The sequence below is a fragment of the Tinamus guttatus genome, unplaced genomic scaffold, assembly GCF_059628265.1.
Source record: "Tinamus guttatus ecotype Peru unplaced genomic scaffold, ASM5962826v1 Tinamus_guttatus_pri_ptg000242l, whole genome shotgun sequence".
NCBI lineage: Eukaryota > Metazoa > Chordata > Aves > Tinamiformes > Tinamidae > Tinamus > Tinamus guttatus.
The window spans coordinates 5,953,131-5,973,592 of record NW_028288776.1 but is presented as its reverse complement, the minus strand read 5'-3'; the positions used below and the strand labels follow the sequence as shown (position 1 = coordinate 5,973,592).

The following is a 20,462-nucleotide window of genomic DNA, read 5'->3' as shown; positions in this document are numbered from 1 at the left end:
TGAATAAACAAACATAAAATACAATTCTAAACTTCACAACATAATCCCCCACTTAGCTGTTTTCACCACTGCTCCCCTATAATGCCTCAACTTTAAATGTGAAAGTCAAATACCTGCAACTCAGCTGCTTCACTTGCCAATTAATTTATTTCAGCCACCTGCAAGTTCTAAGGAATTCTAGAGTGGAAACAACTTGCAGCATTTCTGTGCCCTCTCAAACCATTTTAGAGTTAATATTTGGGTAGGATGCGCTATCTAGAATAAGTTATTTCAGGATGGAATAATGAGACTCGACTCTCTCCAAAAATAAAAATAGAAAAGGAATGAGATGAGAGACCAGCCTCAGGTTCTTATCGGCGCTTTTTATTACGTTAAGAGTTTGCAGACAGCTAAAGCTCAGCTAGAAAAGGTGAATAACTAGGAGGTATGCACATTAAATCCGCTTGCTGATACATGAGTTATGAAGTGCTATAAAAGACTTTCAAAATGCTGTGAACAAGGAAGGTTGCTATTTAACAAAAAAAAAAAAAAATTCTCTAAGGTGGCAGCCACTGCACAATCCACTGGTGCAAGAGCGCAGATCATTTCACGTGAGAAATGCAGCACGGTGCAAGCCCTGGAAAGCAGGGACAGGCACAAGCACCTTTCCTCCAGGAGGCTGCTCGGGAAAGCAGCGCTCTGGCATCAGAGCACTGCAAAGACAAGCCTTGGTGCCCACAACCAAGGCAAGCCCACAGAAAACTTCAAGCAGCAGCTTAAGTTACAGACTGATAGCAAGCATATTCAAAGAGGGCATTTTGCTGACTTTAGGCTTTTGTTTTGTAGCTATTTCTGAACTACTTGCCAAGAACTTTCACTGTGGTTTACTAGAAAAGTCCTGCTTTCTTTTTCATTTTATTTTTCCACATGGAGAACTGAGATGACTTTGGAAACCACCGCTCTGGTGTGTCTAACGCTTTGGTCAGGCTGTTTAAGACTAAACCTGACCAGGTCCTTCGTATTTGGAGCAAAGCTCAGCAGGTGAAAGTCAGTATTGCATTAAAAAAAAAAAAAAAAAAAAAAAAGGCATAAAAAAACTCAAAGAGATGCCCAGAACACTAGAAGTCCTAGAGTGCCCCAGTACTCAAAACTGGTTTTCCTACTTACTTTTTACCCTTTAATAGCCACAGAGTAGTTAACCACATGCAAGTTGTTGAGGGATCTTCCCGGGCTAAATGTCCTGGCTACTTCTGGGTCACTTCCCTGGCAGCCAGGGTGGCTCCTGAGGGACAGCAGCTTCACACACTCTGCATCCAGGGAATGCTGGCCACTCTGACCAATATTCAGTGTGTCAGCCACACTTAACTGCGTCTTGGCATTACAAGAGATGCCACACAACTCTTAAATAACAGACAGATCTAGGAACAACTAATTTTGCCTGAGTAAGTCTGTTGGAACCCTTTCCTCCTCCTTTTCCTATCGTGTTTCTCCCCTCTCCCCCACCTTTCTGGGAGATTCCTGCATCTTCAGAGAGCAAGATTTCTTTAGACTAGCTTAAATCAGGATTATCACAAAAAAAAGCCCTCCTGGTATTAGTTTATTTGAACAACTGGATCTTCTAACAGTTTATCACAAAACAACATTCAAATATTTTGAAATCTTAACTGAATAAAGAAAGTTCTGTCAGTGAAAATATTTACAGTAGCCTCCCTAATTGAGACTGATTTCAGCTTCCTGAATCTCATTACGGTAAGCTGGGCACTACTGTGAAAATGAAACAAATAGGAGATGAAGGAAAACAAACACCGAGAAACACAAGCAACTGCTTAGAGTGATGTTAGTCATTACACAAATTCTGTCAAGAATGTCTCTCTGACTGGCATCTGTCAAAACATCTCATCGCCTGGCCACGGTTCACATGTAAAGAGAGCATTCACAACAGCCAGGGCTGCTCGGAATTCCTGAGGGAATTACTCCTGCACCAGACTGCTCCGTCCATGGCCTGTTTCACATTATTTCCTCCTGGTCTGTGCTGGACAGCCCGTTTCTCCCCGTCTCCACATTCTCAGAGTGAGTGATGTCTGGCAGCTAATTATGGTGCTCCTTCTCTCCTTGTTTTTTTCGTCCCATAGCTTCAAGATGCTAAAACACTGAAAATCCACTGTGACAAAGCACAGGAAAAGCTGCAAGACACACGGGGTCTGCAGACAGCGGTGTTGGTGCAGGACCATGCACTGAAGACGACTGATGGGATGGCAGGAGCAGAGTCCTGCTCCTCGGAGGAAGAGTCTTCCTGGCAAACAGCCTCCCGGCTTCAACCAAGGTTCCCAACAGATTTATGTGCTAGCCAAAATCCATCATCAAATCTGGCATGGGTTGCTTTGTTCAACGGCAACCCACACTGCAGCAGAGGAAAACCAGTAAGGTGAGAAGAGTGGAAGAGCAAACCCAGCAAAAAGCATGAAGCATCAGGGGGAAAAAATAGGCACTATGCACGTGCCTCCAGTCTCCTGTCACTCCACACAAGGATTGGGACAGACTGAGTGTAACCCGTGACAAGCATAAGGGAAATGGGGACTAGGAAAAGGGGGTGCTTGACTAAAGCTGAGCACAGGGAAGAAGTGCTGACCCATGTTCTTCCCCTCCCGCCCCAATACCCAAATCAGCAGGGAGCTGTTAGTGTTAACCAGCAATAAATTAAGAATTGCCTGGGTTGAGATTGTTTTGCCCACACAAAATACAACAAAGGATAAATCAGAAGCTTCTGTATTTCACTATTACCGCTTTCGCTTTCCTCTATTGCACTTCAATGCTTTTATCCATATGTGCTGCCTTATCTGGGTCAGCTCACCCTTTTCTTAACTTGGACTACTACATTTCTAAACTTTGGGTTATCCACAGTGGAAGAAATGGAACTCAATAGTCTGCTATTACATTCTTAGCTCAGTTTCCTTGTTATATCTGAGGAAATCAAATCCTAGCAATAAGAACAGGGAATTAAAAGAGATTACTCCTACATTCTTTGTATTTCCTGTCTGTACATGGTTCAGGAATCCCCCAATTAGAACAAGTCTTAATTATGCAATATCAAAGAAGAAACAATATATGCTTTGGAGAGGAGACAGAGGAGAGAGGCACTTCAAACCTTCCCCTAGTATGCTCAAATCAGGGGCAGATGCAAGAATATAATCTCATTGTCTAACAGACCTGGAAAAAAGAACAGTAGTTCCCCTTTTCCTCTTACAAAATACGACAATATATTTTTCCCTACTAAAATACCTGTACTGCTGTGCAAAGGAGAAACACGTTGCTGGCTGAGCATGACAGACCTTCTGCCAGGACACCAGTGCAGAGCACGGCCAACTGCCTCCTTACACACATGTCCACTCAGCCAAGCTCCATACTCGCAATGGATGAGGAAACTCCTATGTGAAAGGAGCAGCCATAGAGCAGAAATAAACAAATCCACCATTTAGAAGCTGGATCCTGTTGCTCCATAAATAGTTATTATTTCCCAGGGGATCAGAAATGTCCAAAGGAGAAATTCCTGGTACATGTTTTGACTAAAGTCCCCAATAAAGGGAAAAACAGAGAAAGTTTGTGGTTTTCTTATTTTAGTTTTCTTGGTTTAAACCAGGACCTGTAAGCAGCATACTTTGCCTCCTTCAAATTCTGGACATCGTTTCTCAATGGCTCAAGAGCAGCAGGAACAAGTCCAGCAGCAGCAGACTGCGTGCTAGCTTCTTAAACACAGCCTTGGGACCAGCATCGGCCTCTGCAGATGCCTTAACTCCATGGACAGTGTTTAAGAAACAAATCAAAAACAAAACGCACTGGCCACCACCTGCTCCAAGGAGTTGCCTGTTTTGCCAAGGGTTACATTAAGACTGCCTGAAGCTGGATATCATAGCTCTAAATACCTACCCATCCATCAGGACACACATTTACAAACAAATTCATAAAATATAAACAAAACTAGCAAAACAGATACACTGTGCTTGCTTTCCTCATTTGCTGCCTGCTAAAAGCATCTGGTGCGGCTTTGAACATCCCGAGACCTTTCCAAAGCTGGTCCCCTCTTTCCAAACTGGAGCCGGAGACCCTCCCGCCGTAACAGCTGCTGTCCAAGGGCCCCTCGTGCCGCAGGTCTGCGGTCAGCCCGCGACAGCGCGTGACAGCTCCACAGCAAAGCCCACGGCTTCAGGTGGCTGATACAGCACCATGTTCCGTCAAAGACCAGAGATTCCAGAACAGAAACAGGCCCTTTTTTTTTTTTAGCACCATAATTGTGGATTTGTGCATGAGCATATTTACATATGCTTCTTGTTTCATGGTCTCTGAAAATCCTCAGAAATCAGTTGATGTACAATTTTTTTTTCATAGATAAATTTGTTTCTCATGAATCGGATTACCACACTGGCATCCCCTTCAACTGTCCCTTGCATTCGGCACTGGTGGAGGCTGCCACAGCTGGCAAGCACAGTAGAAACAAGATAAAAATGATGTGATGCAAACACTAATTTTAAAAGGGCAAATCATACACAGCCTCTAAAACGACCAAAGCAAGATACGATACACGTAATGTTCACGATTCTGAGGCATACCTCAGCAGTTCAAGCTTGGAAGAATACCAAGGTAGCATGGTAGATGCAAAGATTTCCAGGAAAATCACAATGAAACACATGTAACTAGAGCTGGACATGGCTTTTTTGTTTACAAGCTGAACACTGGAGTAAGCTAGGGCCCCAATATACCAACAGAAACTTTCTGCATATGGTAAACAATGACATGAATGAGCTGAGGAGAGAACAAGATGTGATCATTCAAAGGAAACAGCTTTTTTCTGCATCCATAAAACTTCAGAAATTTAGCAAAGTAAAAGCAGACTTCAAACATCCTGAATAGCAACACTGAAATATGGCAATTGCTTTGCTTTTCAGCATTAGAAGAGACTCAGGCTGCATTGCACCTACCCAGTCCCTGAGTAACTATGGAAACTTTGGCAAGCTCCTATTACTCCTGACTCTATTATAATTACAGTGCTATCTTTATAATCTTTTGCAATTCATTCATGGATTTTATTCTCCTGCAAGTTGCATTAAAATTAATTGCACAGTTAGGCTAAAAGGGACCAAGGAAAGACTACCCAAAGAGCTTATGCTGTGCATATGGCCATGAAGCTGGAGCTTCTACAATATGATTTGAACAATATCCTCAAGTAACGCTTTAATTGCTACAGTCAGAAGAATATATCTAGTTTTTAAACCTTCCTTTGCAAGTTGCAGGAGTTCCCAAAACTGTTTCTAATTTTGCCAAATATTCTGGGATAAGTTACCAGACTTGCCCTTGATCCATACTCTTAGCCAGCGCACACTGGCTCTGTGGCAGTATTCACATGCATTGATACTACTGAAGTGTTTCAGTAACAGAAGGAAGCATCATAGCAAAACAGGAAGAGAGGTAAGAAAGGACAAATTGATTTGAACCCCATCCAAAACCAGGAAATTTGATCAAAATCACCAGTAGGAAGTTCAGAATGAGTAATTACTCATTCTGTAACACAATCCAGAACAATCCCGAGAAAAGCCACACACTTTTCTATACCAAGAGGAAATCACTGGTGACACAAGAGATTCAGAGATACCCTGAAATTTGCTGAAGCATCTGAGAAGATGATGGCATAGGCAAATAATGATGCTCCTTCAGACAAAGTTTCAAGGACTAAAACAAGAAACATTTGACAAATCTTTCTTAAGGGTATTTCTAGAAATAAAGCTCATGCATCACAGACTCAAACACACTTTTAACTCTTGAGAGAGCTGAGAAGGAAGAATTCCCAGCTCCAAAAGTGGAGCTGAAGAAGAATCTACTGTAATGATGAACACGAGGGAATTAAAATTAATTTTTTGTTTGTTTGTTTTTAAGATGAGAAAGAAGTCAATAGGGGACAAAGAAAACAATCTGTGTGAATTGAAGGTGAGACCAGATGTTAATGGATTATGTATTTCCTGAGTAACATTTCCATACGCCCTTCCTGGTGCTTGGGCTGGCTTACTGGTCTGTGCAGTCACATCCTCCTGGCTCTTCATGCCCGTGCTGCATCCTTAGCTGAGTTGGTGTAGGATTTGGTAATTCCACCAACCGGATCAGAGAACTGATCTGGATTAAAAATAATCTTGCAGAAAGGGAGCAGATTGATGGGGGAGGAATAGCTAATGTTCAGATGTAAGGAGTATTTTACTTATCCAGGTTATTGCACAGTCCACAGACTAGCTCAGGTACAGCAGCTGCACAACAGACAGCACGAACTCCCTTAAGGCACCAATGCCATAAAGAAAAAGGCATGTGGGAGCACTAGTCTTATTTTTTGATCTACTTTTTTTCCTCACTATTTCCCATCTATATCAATCTGATTACAGCAGCATGCACTTGTTCAGAGGTCGTTATAACTTGGAAAAAAACAAGTTGTTATCATTTAAATTCATTTTGGAGGTCCCAGATAGTTAATTGGCGTTATGAATTTAAGAGCAAGCCGTGAAGTTACATTTACACATATGCTCATTTTTGGAATAATTTCTTGATCCCTGTTATCTAAAAAAAAATGAAAGCAGGGAACCTGGCATGGACAAATGGGTTGCATGACCACACACTTCATACAGAGCTTTGGGTGACAGCTCCAGCATCAAATCAGCATCAGCGCCGATTACAACACTGAGCATTAGTTATCCAACGTTGCCACCTCACACCAGCTTCTTGCTGAGGACAACACAGGTGGAAATGCCTGAGGTACATTCAGCCAAGGGGAAGCCAATTCCCCTAGTGATAAACAGCAATAACAGCTCAGACAACAATCCTATTTTGGAAGTTTAAAGTAAATGACTTCTAAAAAACTATGCTGTAATTTACTAAACCACAGGCAGCTATAATAAAATACTTTGTGAGGTAACGTGCCCTGAACCTTTAGGCGGAAGGAGAGATTTAAGTCTCTCAAACGAGCACAAGGTATAAGAACTGTGGAAGGATCATACAACACAGGAGGAGGGAAGGGCGCTATTCCACAGAAATCGCAAGGAAAGGAGGAAAGCAGGGTGGAAGGGCTGCAGCGCTGCCAGCGACAGCAGTGACGCCACAGGAGGACACGATCCTGGACAAGTAGCAGGGACCGCGGCCAGGAGCTGCTCCCGACAGAGGTGCTCGCGGAGCGCGACACTGCGCACAGGCCTCGGCCCACGTGCGCCTTTAGCTGGGGACTTTACCAAGCCGAGCGAGGGCACCAGGCAGAGGAACGCGAGAGGCGGCCTGTGCCGACTGCCCCGTCACCGAGCCCGGAGGAACCCGAGACACCAACTGCTTGACAGGCCAGAGCGTCTCTGGGCCTCGTTCACCCCCCTTTCTGCTGGACTTCATGGATTTAGAGACTGAGGCTGGAGGTAACTAAGGAACTGAGAGAAGCCAGTGATTCACACTCCTTCCCACGAGGAAATCCACTGGTACCAACGTGTTGCTGCAATTCAAACCTTACTAGCAGAACGAAGATCCTTTCTTTGGTCTCTCCCATAGGGAGAGCCCATCTTGTATCCTGTACAGAGTTCTGTTCTTTAGGGGATTCCACAACAGGCAAGCACCAAAAAGAGACTTAAGGAAGGAACACGGGTTAGAAGACTCCCCTTGTCATAGAACAGGAGTAACCTCACTTTGAAGGAAAGAGAGAAGAATCATTTGTATAATGACATCTGGAGCAAAGTGACTCCAACATCCCCAGGAATCTCTAGAGATATTCATACTTTTCTTAAAGTGAGATATACACCGTATGTATATTTAGAAGACGCACACAGAAATCACCACCACTAATTCAGCATGCTTCTGCAATTTTACACATCTTAAATAAATTTAAAGATACCATCTACTGTGCCTGAAGCACCTGCAAATTACACAGCAGGCATAAGTCAGGCTGCAGTCAGGCAATAGCTTCAGATTCACATAGAAATTGTCAGTCACAAAGTAATTACCTAACCTACTTCTTCAGTGGGGTCTCAAAAACCCCACGAAGCCGTCAGCCTTCGGCTGCCTCTGCTCACCCTAAGCAGTTAATCATAAAGGAAGCAGCAGTCACCTCCCGTGACAGCCTCAGAGCGCTGAGCTCGTGTCCTGCCGCTTCAGCAGGAGCCCACGCTGGGTACGGCAGTAATTCACCAGACATCGAGATGAAGATTAACAGTCAGTTCTAAGCAGAGGGTTAGTGTTTTATTTTAAAATAAGAGCCTGATTATTTTTCTGAATATCTAGGTAAAAAAGCAGGAAATTATGCAACAGAAAGCTACCTAGAAAGGGACACAGAAAAGAACTAGGAGGTATTCGAGGTGGATGGACCAGCTTTCCAAATAGCCTTAATCCCTATTAAAGTCTGTGCTGAAGCTCTAGTTGAAACTGTAGCCCCAGATTGAATTTTGCATGTAAAAATAATCTCTTCTAAGGTACAACAGCAGCCAGAACTATACTTGCAAGACAGCAATTACAGCAAAAAATTCGCCAAGCTCTGCTACCTGGGAGGCAGAAGTCTACTCTACACATAACAGAGAAAGGCACTCAGGAGCTCTTTTAGCTATATGCAGGACAGCACATTAAGATGGACAAGGGGGTGGAAGAAAAAAAGAAGAAAAAAAAAAAGCAAAATAAATAAACTACCCCAAAACCCCCAAAAGAACAACAAAAAAAACCACTAGTTCCCAGGTGCTTCTGACCACAGCAGGCAGGTGAACACCTCACCTCACACCAAGCAATCCCCAGAAGTCCAACGCTACTTATCCAAAGGCTGGTTCCTTATGTTTACAAGGCAAGTTTGTTACAGCTCAAGGGAAGAACAACTTGATTTTGAATATGCAAACAAACAAAAAGAGGAGCAGTGATGGGAGAGAAAAAGGTACTTCAATCTTCTAATTTTTATTTTAAGATACATTCCATGCTAAATTTTATGGTTACATTAAATTTAATATCTTTAACAAGTTAATTTCAAAAATAGGTATATTGGGTTAACTATCATTTTTTCTTTTTCTAGTGAATGTCCAGTGAATTCTCAGGGAGAACTACCTGGTAAAAACTTACTGATTAGGTTATAGTTCAGAGCATAACCTACTAGTTCTTCATTCCTCTCTACGATTTCAAAGTTTAAATTCTATACGAAGGCCAAAGGGGGGAAAAAAAGTGACTTCTCCATTTAGATCACAAAAGTACAAGCCTACTTGGTCTGGGAATCTGCCTTAAGCTTTGAACTGAGACATGGTCTTGCCCACCCTCCAAAACAAACCAGAATCCCCAAAGAACAGAGGACGATACAGATCCAGACTGGCCTGTTTAAGTGGTGAAAGACACCAAAGTCAAAGATCTAGAATATCAAGGGGAAGTTAAACATCAGAAAAGTATTGAACAACAACTTGGAAGGAAGCCACTGACATTAGTATAAATCTGGTATAAATCTGTGCCATGCATACTCTGTGAATATGCAAGCTTAAAGCAATTCTAAACTTCATGTACAGAGAAATATACGTGATAACATAATAAAATCAGAGTTTACAGGAGAGTTTTCTTCTTGAGTGGACAGTGGGAAATGCATTAAAAAAAATCTGAAAGAAGGGAAGAACATGCCAATTCCAAATCATTTGCAATTTTGCATCAAAATGACCCAACTGCTGTTTTTCTTCTTGAAGGAACCCAATAAGAAAGTTTGATTCTTGTATATGACAAGACAATATATGCATATATATATTTCTTAGCTTCAAGAATATGGTCATAGACATATTCACACGCTGTTATCATTCATTCATTATATATAAATTAATTCACTATCTTCCACTAAAGGAATCTTTAGTTTTGTTGCATATTGAACTTTCTCCCATTTTGAAATCCTTTCAGGTTTTTTTTTTTTTTTAACCTTTAAATACTTCTTTTTTCCCCTATGTTTTCTAACCAAACACAGATTCACCAGTCTGTAGGCTGCAGACATTCCCATCATAACTGCATGTGATAGCTGCCAGCATACAACATTTTGTGGCTGGAAAACCATTCAGTAGCTGAACTGGCCCAGGCTGGCATTTAAGCCACAAACTGTGGCTTAGATCATCGGATAGAGCATAAAAAAAAGAGAACTGCACACAGGCAGTATCTTTTCCATAAGACCAGAAACGCAAGAGATTGTAGCGTTAACCCAAACATGAGCTAGTGTCTTCTACAAAAAGGTCAAAGCATCATTCAGGCTTGTAGGTGATCTCAGATGTACTAAAATAGTCTAATCCACTGAACAAAGACCTAGTGATGCCATTTCACCAAATACATTTGCCATTTGCTTTGTGTCATTTGGAAACTTCTGGCGTTTTGAATTGCTACCCACTGTTTGCATTTGTAAAAAGCAGAATTATGTTGCCCTGGGAAAGCAAAAAGCTGGGTAACTGCAGTCTCCTAACACAACTCCTTTCAGTAACAACCAGAACCAAATGCAGCCCTGTTATCCAGCTCTTAAAGCGAGATACAGCACTGAGATCATAAATCCATTCACTTGCCAGCAAATGACTCTCACGATTTGCATTACGGCACACTTTTTATGAAGTTATGCCAGCCTGGCTTTAAGGCACAACAGTTAAAAAAAGGACAAGTCTGGGCACAATGAATTAGAGCAAACATGCACCTGGCCCCGTATTCAACATCTAACTATGTCCACTAGCAAATGTTTCGGTAAAGAGGCAAAGAAACATGGTATGTAAAGCTACACTCTGCTCTCAATATCTTTTTGGCTCCCAGCCTCTTGTGACTTACATATTTCCTTGCCAGAGACTGTATTTGCATACATGTGTTCTATGGATCTTGATGGATCATTCTCCCATGAATTTGTGTAATTGCTTGTCAATCTACTTTTTGTCTCCTACAAAACTCATTCTCAGAGAAAGTAACTGAAAACAGCACACCATAACACTTCATTTTAAACCTGATACGCATTTCCATTTGCCATCTCTGAATTCCATACTAGGAGAGATAATCACCTAAGCATCTTCTCCATGCCATCCATTATTTTATCAATGCCTTTTTTAGCTCGTTAAGTCTCTATTAGACTTCCTGAACGTGAAGATTGCTCCATTCACTGCTTATTCTTCATTACTATTACATATACAACTAATTCTTGTATATCCATTTTGAAATTAGTTGAATAGAATTACAAACATTTTTCAAGACAAAGGTACCTTGTGTATTTATACAGTAGCATAATTCTCATTTTTTTCTGCATTTCTCTTCTAATAATTCCTCAGGCTGTATTGGTCTTTTAACTAACACTAATAAAAAAAAAAAGGCAGAACAATCCACAGCAATTCCAAGATGTGTCTCCTGATTTGTAAGACACATCCAAGTCCATCATTAGCCATATGCTGTCAGATCAGTCTTTCCCACAAAAACTACCTTACATTTATCTGAACTGAATTTGGCCTGCTATTTTATTGCAGCATCACTCAGTACTGTGAAATTTCTGACAGTCTTCATACTTAGCTTTTGGTCTCGCTACCTGGAAAAATTTGTCAGCACTTGGTTATTTATTTGGTGCTCTGGTTATTTTACGAGACCTTGAAGCAGCACAGATCCCAGTACACATTCTCTATAGGACTCCAGGGGTAACCTCCTGCATTGTGTAACATTATTATTTATTTCCATTGAGTTTACCATCCTTACATAGTTATTAGCTCACTACAGGATTACACCGGTTTAATTTCCCAATAGTCTCTGAAACTCCCAAGATTTTTTTAAGACATTCTAGCCATGCTCCATCAGTTATGCTGCCTTTATCAAATGTTCCTTCAGACATTCAAACAACCTGAACAGATTTACAAAGCTGGATTTGCTTTTGCTGAAGACAACTGACTCTCCCCCATTATCACCTTTTCTCCTTTGACTATTAATTTCTATTTAAATATATATATATATATTCTATCAAGGTGGCTAATACAGAAAGCCAGGCTCACTGGTAGTTTTCCAAAGAGCTCTATACTCCCTTTTTAAAACCACAACACCTTTATCGCTCTTCATTCTTCCGTTCTAATTTAAGTAACAATTTTGTGCAACCATACGCAAATCTGCCAAGAGTTTTTCCTAGCAATTCCTTTCACTGTTCTGCTCAAAAATGTCCATGTCCTGTCATCTTCTCCAGTTTGTCCCCTGCTGGGGGGAGGCTTCCTTTATGGAACTATTCTGTAGCCAGAAGTGAAGCAAAACTTTTCTGTTATGTCTTTATCTTCCTCTAGCTCAAGTGTAATGCTATAATCATCTACCAGCTCATCAGGATCTCTGGCAGACCTTCTACCTCTGACACATAGAGAAACATTCTATATTTTATGTCTTCGTAAAATTGCCCCTCTACATTTTTTGGTGTACTTCACTACAGTTTTATATTTAACTTGCCAACTTTAGTGCTCTTTGCTATTCTCCTCATTTGGATATAAGATCTGCAGAAAGAAGGCTTGTTCTTCAGAAAGACAACTTGTTTCTCATTTGCTTTATCACTTAAGCCAATCCTGGTTTATTCTTTTATGGCTTTCCTTCAATCTCTCATTTCTGCTCCCTTCTAAGAGCTTCAGCATCCAACCTGGACACAGCATTCTAGCAGATTTGTGGTTTTGTTTTTAATTGGTAAAGAACAAACCGCAAATTTTCTTGACGTGACAAATTTCAGCTGTGAAGTTTCATAAAGCTTTTTGGCGTCTGTTTTGAGAGAGGACTTGTCCTCTTCTTTAAGTATGAACTGTATTTGTTACTCTAACACATATAATCAAGCATTTGGATGTTTTCAAATATATCTTGTTGGCCTGTGGTCATTTAAATCGGGCAATCCAGATTGGTTACTTTTGCAGAACAATCATTCATATAGTGCTCTCCAGTAAGTGTACCATCTGCACACTTAACCCTGGATTCTTTCCAGCTACCAATCATTGATGGATACATTAAGTATTGTTAGAATAAGAAATGATTGACAGAGGCCCTCACAAAAATAACCCCACTTACCAGCAATCTTTCCTTACCAGCAATCACATTTTGAGATTTCTCAAAGCGTTGCTCTAATCCATTTAGTGAATACTTATGCTTGGTAAAGTCGAAAGTCACATTTTCACCATTAAAGCAGCACTTAACAAGAAGAGTTACATCCTCTGAAAAATATTTGTTCTATCTGAACTATTTCCATCATATTTTGCCTATTTACATTTAAAATTGCATCAAAAAGTCAGGAACCTTGCAAAAGAGAAAACATTTATTCATTTTATTCATGCTTGAAAACAGCCAAACCAACTTTATCTAAATAGAAAAAAATACATTTTTTTTTCCAAGGCAAATACGTCAGCCTGAAAGAGGACATTTTTCTAATGGTATGAGCAACTGAAAAATAAAATCCACAAGTTTTAAATGTTCTAAAAGAAGAGATGCTTAGTCTGATCATTTTTACTTTGTATAGTTCTTTGACTGTGAAGGAAATTTTAGAAGAAACAGTGTGTGAAAATGAAGCATGAAATTCATGGCAGCACTAGACCTCAGCCGCCCTTATATTAATTCTAGCTAAAATACTGGTAAGTCCCATTTGAAATTGAATTAATAAAGAATAAAGAATATCCTGGAAAAATATGTTGATGAAATTTAGGTGTCACACTAGGGAAGCAACTGAATACAAATCTCCAGTAAGAAAGACTCATAGAACTACATGATTTTTTTCAATTATGAATAAAATACCAAATTCTACCAGGGACAAGATACTACCTCTTTACATGGTATTAGTCCAAAGTAATTGGCTGTTGGGGAGAAGGTGACTGAACAGTTGGGTCTGCCAAGTACCTACTCAGGGAGAAAAATAAAAACTTCAGATTCCTGCACACAAAAGAAACTGCTTCTGGAAGCCAGAGACTTGCATAACTTTAACCCGAAAGCAAAATGAATGTTCTTGCAGTAAAAAGTTTATCTATAGGAATCGCCTAGACCGTTATTACCAGACTCTCCATCAGCTGAATCTTTAAATCAAGATAACTAGCCTGTTATCCACAATAATATTATCACGAGAAAAACATCACACCTTAGATCACGAAGTAATTCAAGCTAGAGGAAATATCTGTTCTCAACAGTGTTGCTCTTCACCGTACTTAAGTTATATCCAGAGAAAGAATATATCACAACAGCTCTAGAAAAAGCAGTTATGGTTCAACTTTTAAAGACAGGAAGGTTTTAGCTACAGACATCTTACCTTAGTAAATTGCTCCATCTCCCTCTTCTATACTATTTACAGCTAACACATATACAAATGCAGATTTGAACGCACTCAGACTTCTTACAAAAAGATGAGGATGATAATGTATCTGCCTACAGTTTTATTGTTTATTTAGACTCTATCCAGAGTTCCAAAATTCACACGACAGATAATACTGACTATTGTTTGTTTTACGCTGGCACTGGAGACCACTGCCTCAACACTTGCTGTTTTGTTTTCTTTTAAGGTCTGGCAGCAGCATCTTGTGATTACAGGACAATCTCAGATATTCTTTTTAAAATGTCTCCAGATACCAAGCTTGCCAATAAAAACAAATACAGAACATCACCACTTTCAAGACTGGCTAGAAGGTCATGGTCATCCAATCTAATCTCCATATGGGTACGGCATGGAATTTCCCCCCAAAACAGATAAACTTATCATTTAGAAAAGTGCCAATTGCGTTTAAAAAAAAAAAAAAATCCACTTTTGAGAAGTGGATTCTAGAGATCTTATCCACACACTTTGGAAGCATGTACACAAAGATCAAATGACATTTCGATTTTCCCTTTGATGAACAAAACACACTGACATCTTGAAGGCCCAACAGTGTAACGTTCATCTCTCCAATCTGTCTTCTGAACCAGCCCCCAGCATTTCTACAAACTCCAGAAATGCAGGAGCCACATGGAGAGCTGAGAAGAACCATATGTCAAATTTTAAAATAAACAATTTTGATTCACCTGTTATGACTGCATTCCTCATTTCTAAGAGCTTTCAAACAAAAGAACTGCAATGGATTTTCCACTCTTCCTGAGGGAAAGAAATTCTGAAGAAACTAAGAATACTTTAGATAATAAAAGCTTTCAAACTCAATAGGATGTACAACGTATTAACTACATGTCTTAGCCTCTCCAAGCCTCCTTTGGAAAACACTACTGCAAAAAGCCTTCAGGCACCTGCCGTGTTGTCAAAAGCACCATGCTTGACTACTTTAAATGACTTAATCTGTCACTGCATGACTTGAGCTTTCTAGGAACTGGATCACCCGGTACCAGCAGTGAACTTGACCACCTATCTGTGGCACGCACTCTCAGCACAATTTGTTATATCGCTTAAGACCGAGATTGCTGCATTCCTGGAGCAAGCTCAGTGTCGGACTGAAATCAATTAAACTGTTGCCACTGACCTCTCACATAACCCGAAGTTTTCACGCTGGTCTCCACTGGCACCAATAAAACAACAGATTAATGCCAGTTTTCAGGAGAGTTGCAGCCAAACACTCACCCCGAGGGATGAGAAATTACTGGGGAAGAGAAAAATAATGGTAAACTAATCACTTACTTTGGGAAGATGACAGTCATGAGTGCTGATGCATAACCAGGTTTGCACACCCCTTCAGAGAAATTTGCATATTTTGATGCCAATTCTGGAGGCCTGTGAAAAAAATAAGAGTCAGGATTCTCCCAGCAAGTGGAACATTACACCAGTAAGGGTAGTCATCCAAGGCATTTTATTATTTGTCCTTATAGGTTCTTCTTAAAAGTAGCTATGAGGAGTACTAGAAAACACAGATGGTTTTATTTCTTGCTCTATAGTATCACAGGAGAACAACAGAGAATAGGCTCAAAAATAACTGAAATAGCACTAACCCCCAAGGAGGGTACTAGGAGGGTAATCCTCCTGGAAGAAAAACAGAAAGATATTATTTTAGACTTCCACCTTTCAAAAGGAATAAATTAAAATCAACAACTTGTTTCAGTCATTTTTTCTGGAGTATGAAAGAGGTAAAAACTCCAGGGAAATATTATTTAGAAGATAGCTTTCAAACAAGTCATGGTATAAGAAATATTGTTCTTTCAGAAAGTTGTGTTTACTGCTACACGTTCAACATTGAGTGGAGACTGCAAGTGCTCATCACCATGAGGTGATGTATTCAAATGTATATACTGCACCATTTTGATAACAGTAGGCATGTAATAAAAGGAATTTTCCCTACATATCAACATTAACAAACAAATGAAGTACATAATGTAGATCCACTCAGAAAAAACACAAAATTGTTTCAGAGAGGCCATTGCTATCACAATCATGCTTTCTTTTCCAAATACGCCAACATGTGCTACAATATCAGCTTCCAGCAACCTAGCAAACTTCTGCTGAATAAAGAGGCAGATCCAGGGAGCTGCTGAGCTGGACGCTTAGCTTTATGATTATCCACACGCACTGCAAAAACTCCTAAGTCTATACCACTCAAAAAGAGTAGCCTATTTCTGTTCAGTAGTCATCTAAGCTTTCAATACCTAGAAAAGAATGTAAACAAAACAAAATAAAAAGTTATTTTAGGTTGGGATTTCCATATCTTAAGACTTTTATACACAAAAAGTCCTGGAAGAAGCTTAAAATGACATGAATCCACTTCTAGTTCTGTTAAAGGTTTCCTGTATGATTTTGGTCAAATATTTCAACAGAGCAATATATTTGACTCTGTATAGTGTCATTTATTTATAGCAGAGATTATATTTCTCTAAATACATAGGAGAGATACAGATGTAATGCATTGTCAAGCACAACAGGAACCCATTTGTTTGGTTTCCATAGATGATATTACAATACGTATTTCTAAACAAGGGAGATTAGCAAGTTCCTAAGAAGTTAGGGCCTGGAATCTCAAAGATTTGCTGCGAATGATTTGTGGTTTTGACTCCAATAAGGATCTTATAAATAGCCACAGCAAGGAAAGGACTGCCATTACTGACAGAACAGAATTTAACACTACTTACTGAAACATTAACACAATACTTTGGCTTTTTGTTCATTAGTATCTTACAACATGAGAAGTTCTCAAGTAGCTTAGAGACATCAAGCAACTTGTGTACCCCAGAGAGACAAGTAGAAATCCTGCACAAGCATTACTACGCTTTTCATAACCCAGAACATTTTAACAGTGCTAGAATATATCCCCTTCTAATACGGTCAATGGGGATCACATCTCACTGCTACACCCCAGCATTTCAGAGATGAAGACATGCAGGGAAATGAGGCCCTTATCAAGAGAACTTAAATATTACTGGATTTTTAGCATTTAAACAAGATAGACACATCACCAATATTAAAACCTTCATCAAGAAGTTCAGAGTAACTGGAATTTGTCTGTAACCACCACAGCGGTGAGTCACTGCTGGCAAACTTGTGTAACTATTTCAATAGCAGGCCGTTCCCAAGTGACCTCAGAGATCCCACAAAATACCTTATGCCACAAAACACAAGGCATTTCTCTCGTCTGCCTTAATGGTGCTTTCATTATCAAATTAAAACGTCACTCAAGCACCCACCATGGGTGCATGTTGTAAAAGAAGGGCAGGCTGAAGGCCTGATGCGTCTGACTCATCTGGAAGGGGCAACCAGCGCGGCCTGCCGAGGACTGAGCTGTCAACTACCAAAACCACAAAGATGCTCAGAACTACTGAAGCCCAAGGGGCAAAGCTGTTAACATTTCTTGGATGTGATAAAGTTCATGATCTAGGGCGCCGCAGGCAAAACACTTCTCGTAAGCCAATTGTAGCTGCCACCTCACATCATTCAGCGTTTGTTCCTCTCCTTCTCTCTAGCTGCATATTGAGTCAGGCAGCTATGCAAAACTAGAAGTGGGAATTCTACTTTAAACCTGTCCCTGGACATTTTTATTCATCTGGTTTCTCCAGGTTATACATGTTGCCATTGCCAGTGCGCTCATAATTATAAGCCTGTCTTAGGTATGATTCAAAACAAAATGTTGAAATAAGGCTGCTCTCTGCCATTCTGCTGTCTCAAAAAGCTCTCCAAGCTAACATCACTTTAGATATCTAAATTTGCTTTGAATTTCTGAAACATTCACAGGTTGCTTTTCCATAAAGCAGATTTTAAAACTTCATGCTTTATAAAGCTGTTGCTAGAGGTGTGCGGTGTAAAACTACACTTATTTCTAACAAAGTCAGCTCTGTAAAAATCACACTGCTTTTGGATGCGAGACAGTTCTGCAGCAAAAGCAACCCATGGAAATGCATGAAAAAGCATCTCCTCCATATTTGACCATAATATACTTAATACAGTGTTGCATAAATTTCTACTTTCAATCAAGAAATCTCTTCTTCTCTAATTATATTTATTTCCAAATAGAAGAAATAGAGCTACTGAACACACATTCTGCAAAAGCAGCCAGAAAAATTACTAGAACATGAGGCATTACAAGAGCTTACATTCCATAGATATAATTAGATGACACTATGGGCCCTTAAATTTGGGGCAGATTTTGCACAGGATAAGCTCATTTAAATAACAAATCTTAAAGAATGAAAGTTACAATGCAAAGTCAACAACTGTAAACATTGCAAATTTTAAACATGTGTCTGCAAAAAGGTAAAGGAAGCAATTAACTTATTCCACTAAAAAGAAAATGGACTCTTGCCTTAAAAACAACAACGAACAACTCTTCTCCAGTGGACAGGGACACAATTTTTGCCTAAGTTTTCTGATTCTGTGGCTATCAGTTTTCCAGTTTGGTCCAGTTAGAGCACCAGCTGCCTTCAGAAGATTTAGAAAAAAAGGAACAAGATTTTTCCATCTATTTGCTTTTGACAAACAAGTATCTTTTTAAAATCCCAAATATGAAAGTTTCACCAGGCTAAATTCCTTTATCATGCCTTTATCAGCGATAGCATGTCAACCTCATAGGAGTGCAATCTAAATGAATCTAGAAGACATAAGTACTAAATTCAGTGATCAGGCTACTAAAATAATGCCCACAACTAAGCTTATGAATTTGAATTACTGAATTTAATTTGAGGAACAAATATACTTGGTCTCTTAGCCTTCTATGTGGAATTTACATTGTGGGTTGTAAAAACTGAAAAGCTGTAACTGTTTGACATCATCTTCTCTGAAGACCGAATTCTCTTGTTGTTACTATTGTATTCGATGGCAGATGAAAGATATGTACTGGCATATGTCAGAAGACTGAAAGAATGAACAGGAGATGCTATTTAATAACCTGAGATGAAAAACACTTACAACATAGCGGCTATTGTGAAGTCATAATTAAATAATATTAGTTAGCAATAAAAGAAAAAAAAAACAGATCATTAGGATCAGAGCAGCTGATGCCGAGATCCTTGTGTCTACACTGGAGGTTCTGGAGTATTTTACTTCAGATAGGATTCAGTCAGGCTCCCTGGGCCAGCGGTAACCAACACCTATGTGGATCACAGTTGGCCGTAGGACAGATTTTTAGCTTGGACCCTTATGCCCATGGCTACGTGCTATAGTGCATTTGGCAGACACCTGGTATAAAGCTTTCAGTTTATTTTCCCCTGAAAGATGTCCAGGAACTACATTTCCAAACCAGTATCTGAACTGAACCACTGCACAGTAAGAGAGATGATTGTGGGATCTGCTTCAAAACTGCAGTACTGCTCCAAAGATGCTAGTAAAGGCAGAGCCACAGAACGTGGAGTGTATTTAATTAATATCAAGGGGTCACAGATCTATACAGCATTTATAGCCTAATAAAATGCCACTTTCATGGCCTTGTGAAGCATATAACCGCACTGGAGAGGGAAAAACCCTGAATTAAAACCATAAACCAAGTCTGCCTTTCCATTTGGCAAAGATCTCTACTAGAGAGATGGATGAGAAAGTAAGTGCCTGTATGAATTCTCCCCTCCGTTACAGTTCTTCAGCCTCACTGCAAATACTATCTGTTCACATAGAAGCATGGAAGAACAGCCCTGGTGGGTCTGTCCATGAAGTTCTTTTCACCCTTCTCTAGCTATCCTTGTAGAGCCACAACACAAGAGAGGTCATTAACTGAGCAAACACGCATAGTAGCCACTGCCTATGTACCAGAAACAGCAGAGGACTGAAAAACGTGTCTGCACATCTGAGTCATGCTCATGGCATTTGTCAGGCAGCATCCCCCTGGGCACAGGAGACTATGGAAACGCAAAGAGCTGAGGAACCTTCCTCTCTTTGCATGACTGGAACTTTTGGCAGGAGTGTAACGCGGTTGAGAAAACACTGCAGCAGAAGTTCAAGCAACTTTTACAATAGTTCTATTACAAGTTTCCAAACTTTGGTTCAAAAGAACTACATGAACTGATTATATGATATTGTCTGTTTTTCTAATTCCAGCTAAGGAAAAACTAAACAAGAGAAGAAGGGAAAAAAAAAAAAAAAGGAATGAGAA

At 40.0% G+C, this 20,462-nt stretch overlaps 1 protein-coding gene across 2 annotated transcripts in view; it reads right to left on the bottom strand.

Annotated features, from left to right (window-relative positions):
- Window positions 1-20,462, bottom strand: part of ST3GAL3 (ST3 beta-galactoside alpha-2,3-sialyltransferase 3) — a 169,087-nt gene that overhangs the window by 93,147 nt on the left and 55,478 nt on the right. For both annotated transcript variants that reach the window (XM_088526104.1, XM_088526105.1), the window contains one exon: window positions 15,584-15,676. In XM_088526104.1, the coding sequence (XP_088382230.1) occupies window positions 15,584-15,676 (93 nt within the window). The remainder of the gene's footprint in view (window positions 1-15,583; window positions 15,677-20,462) is intronic.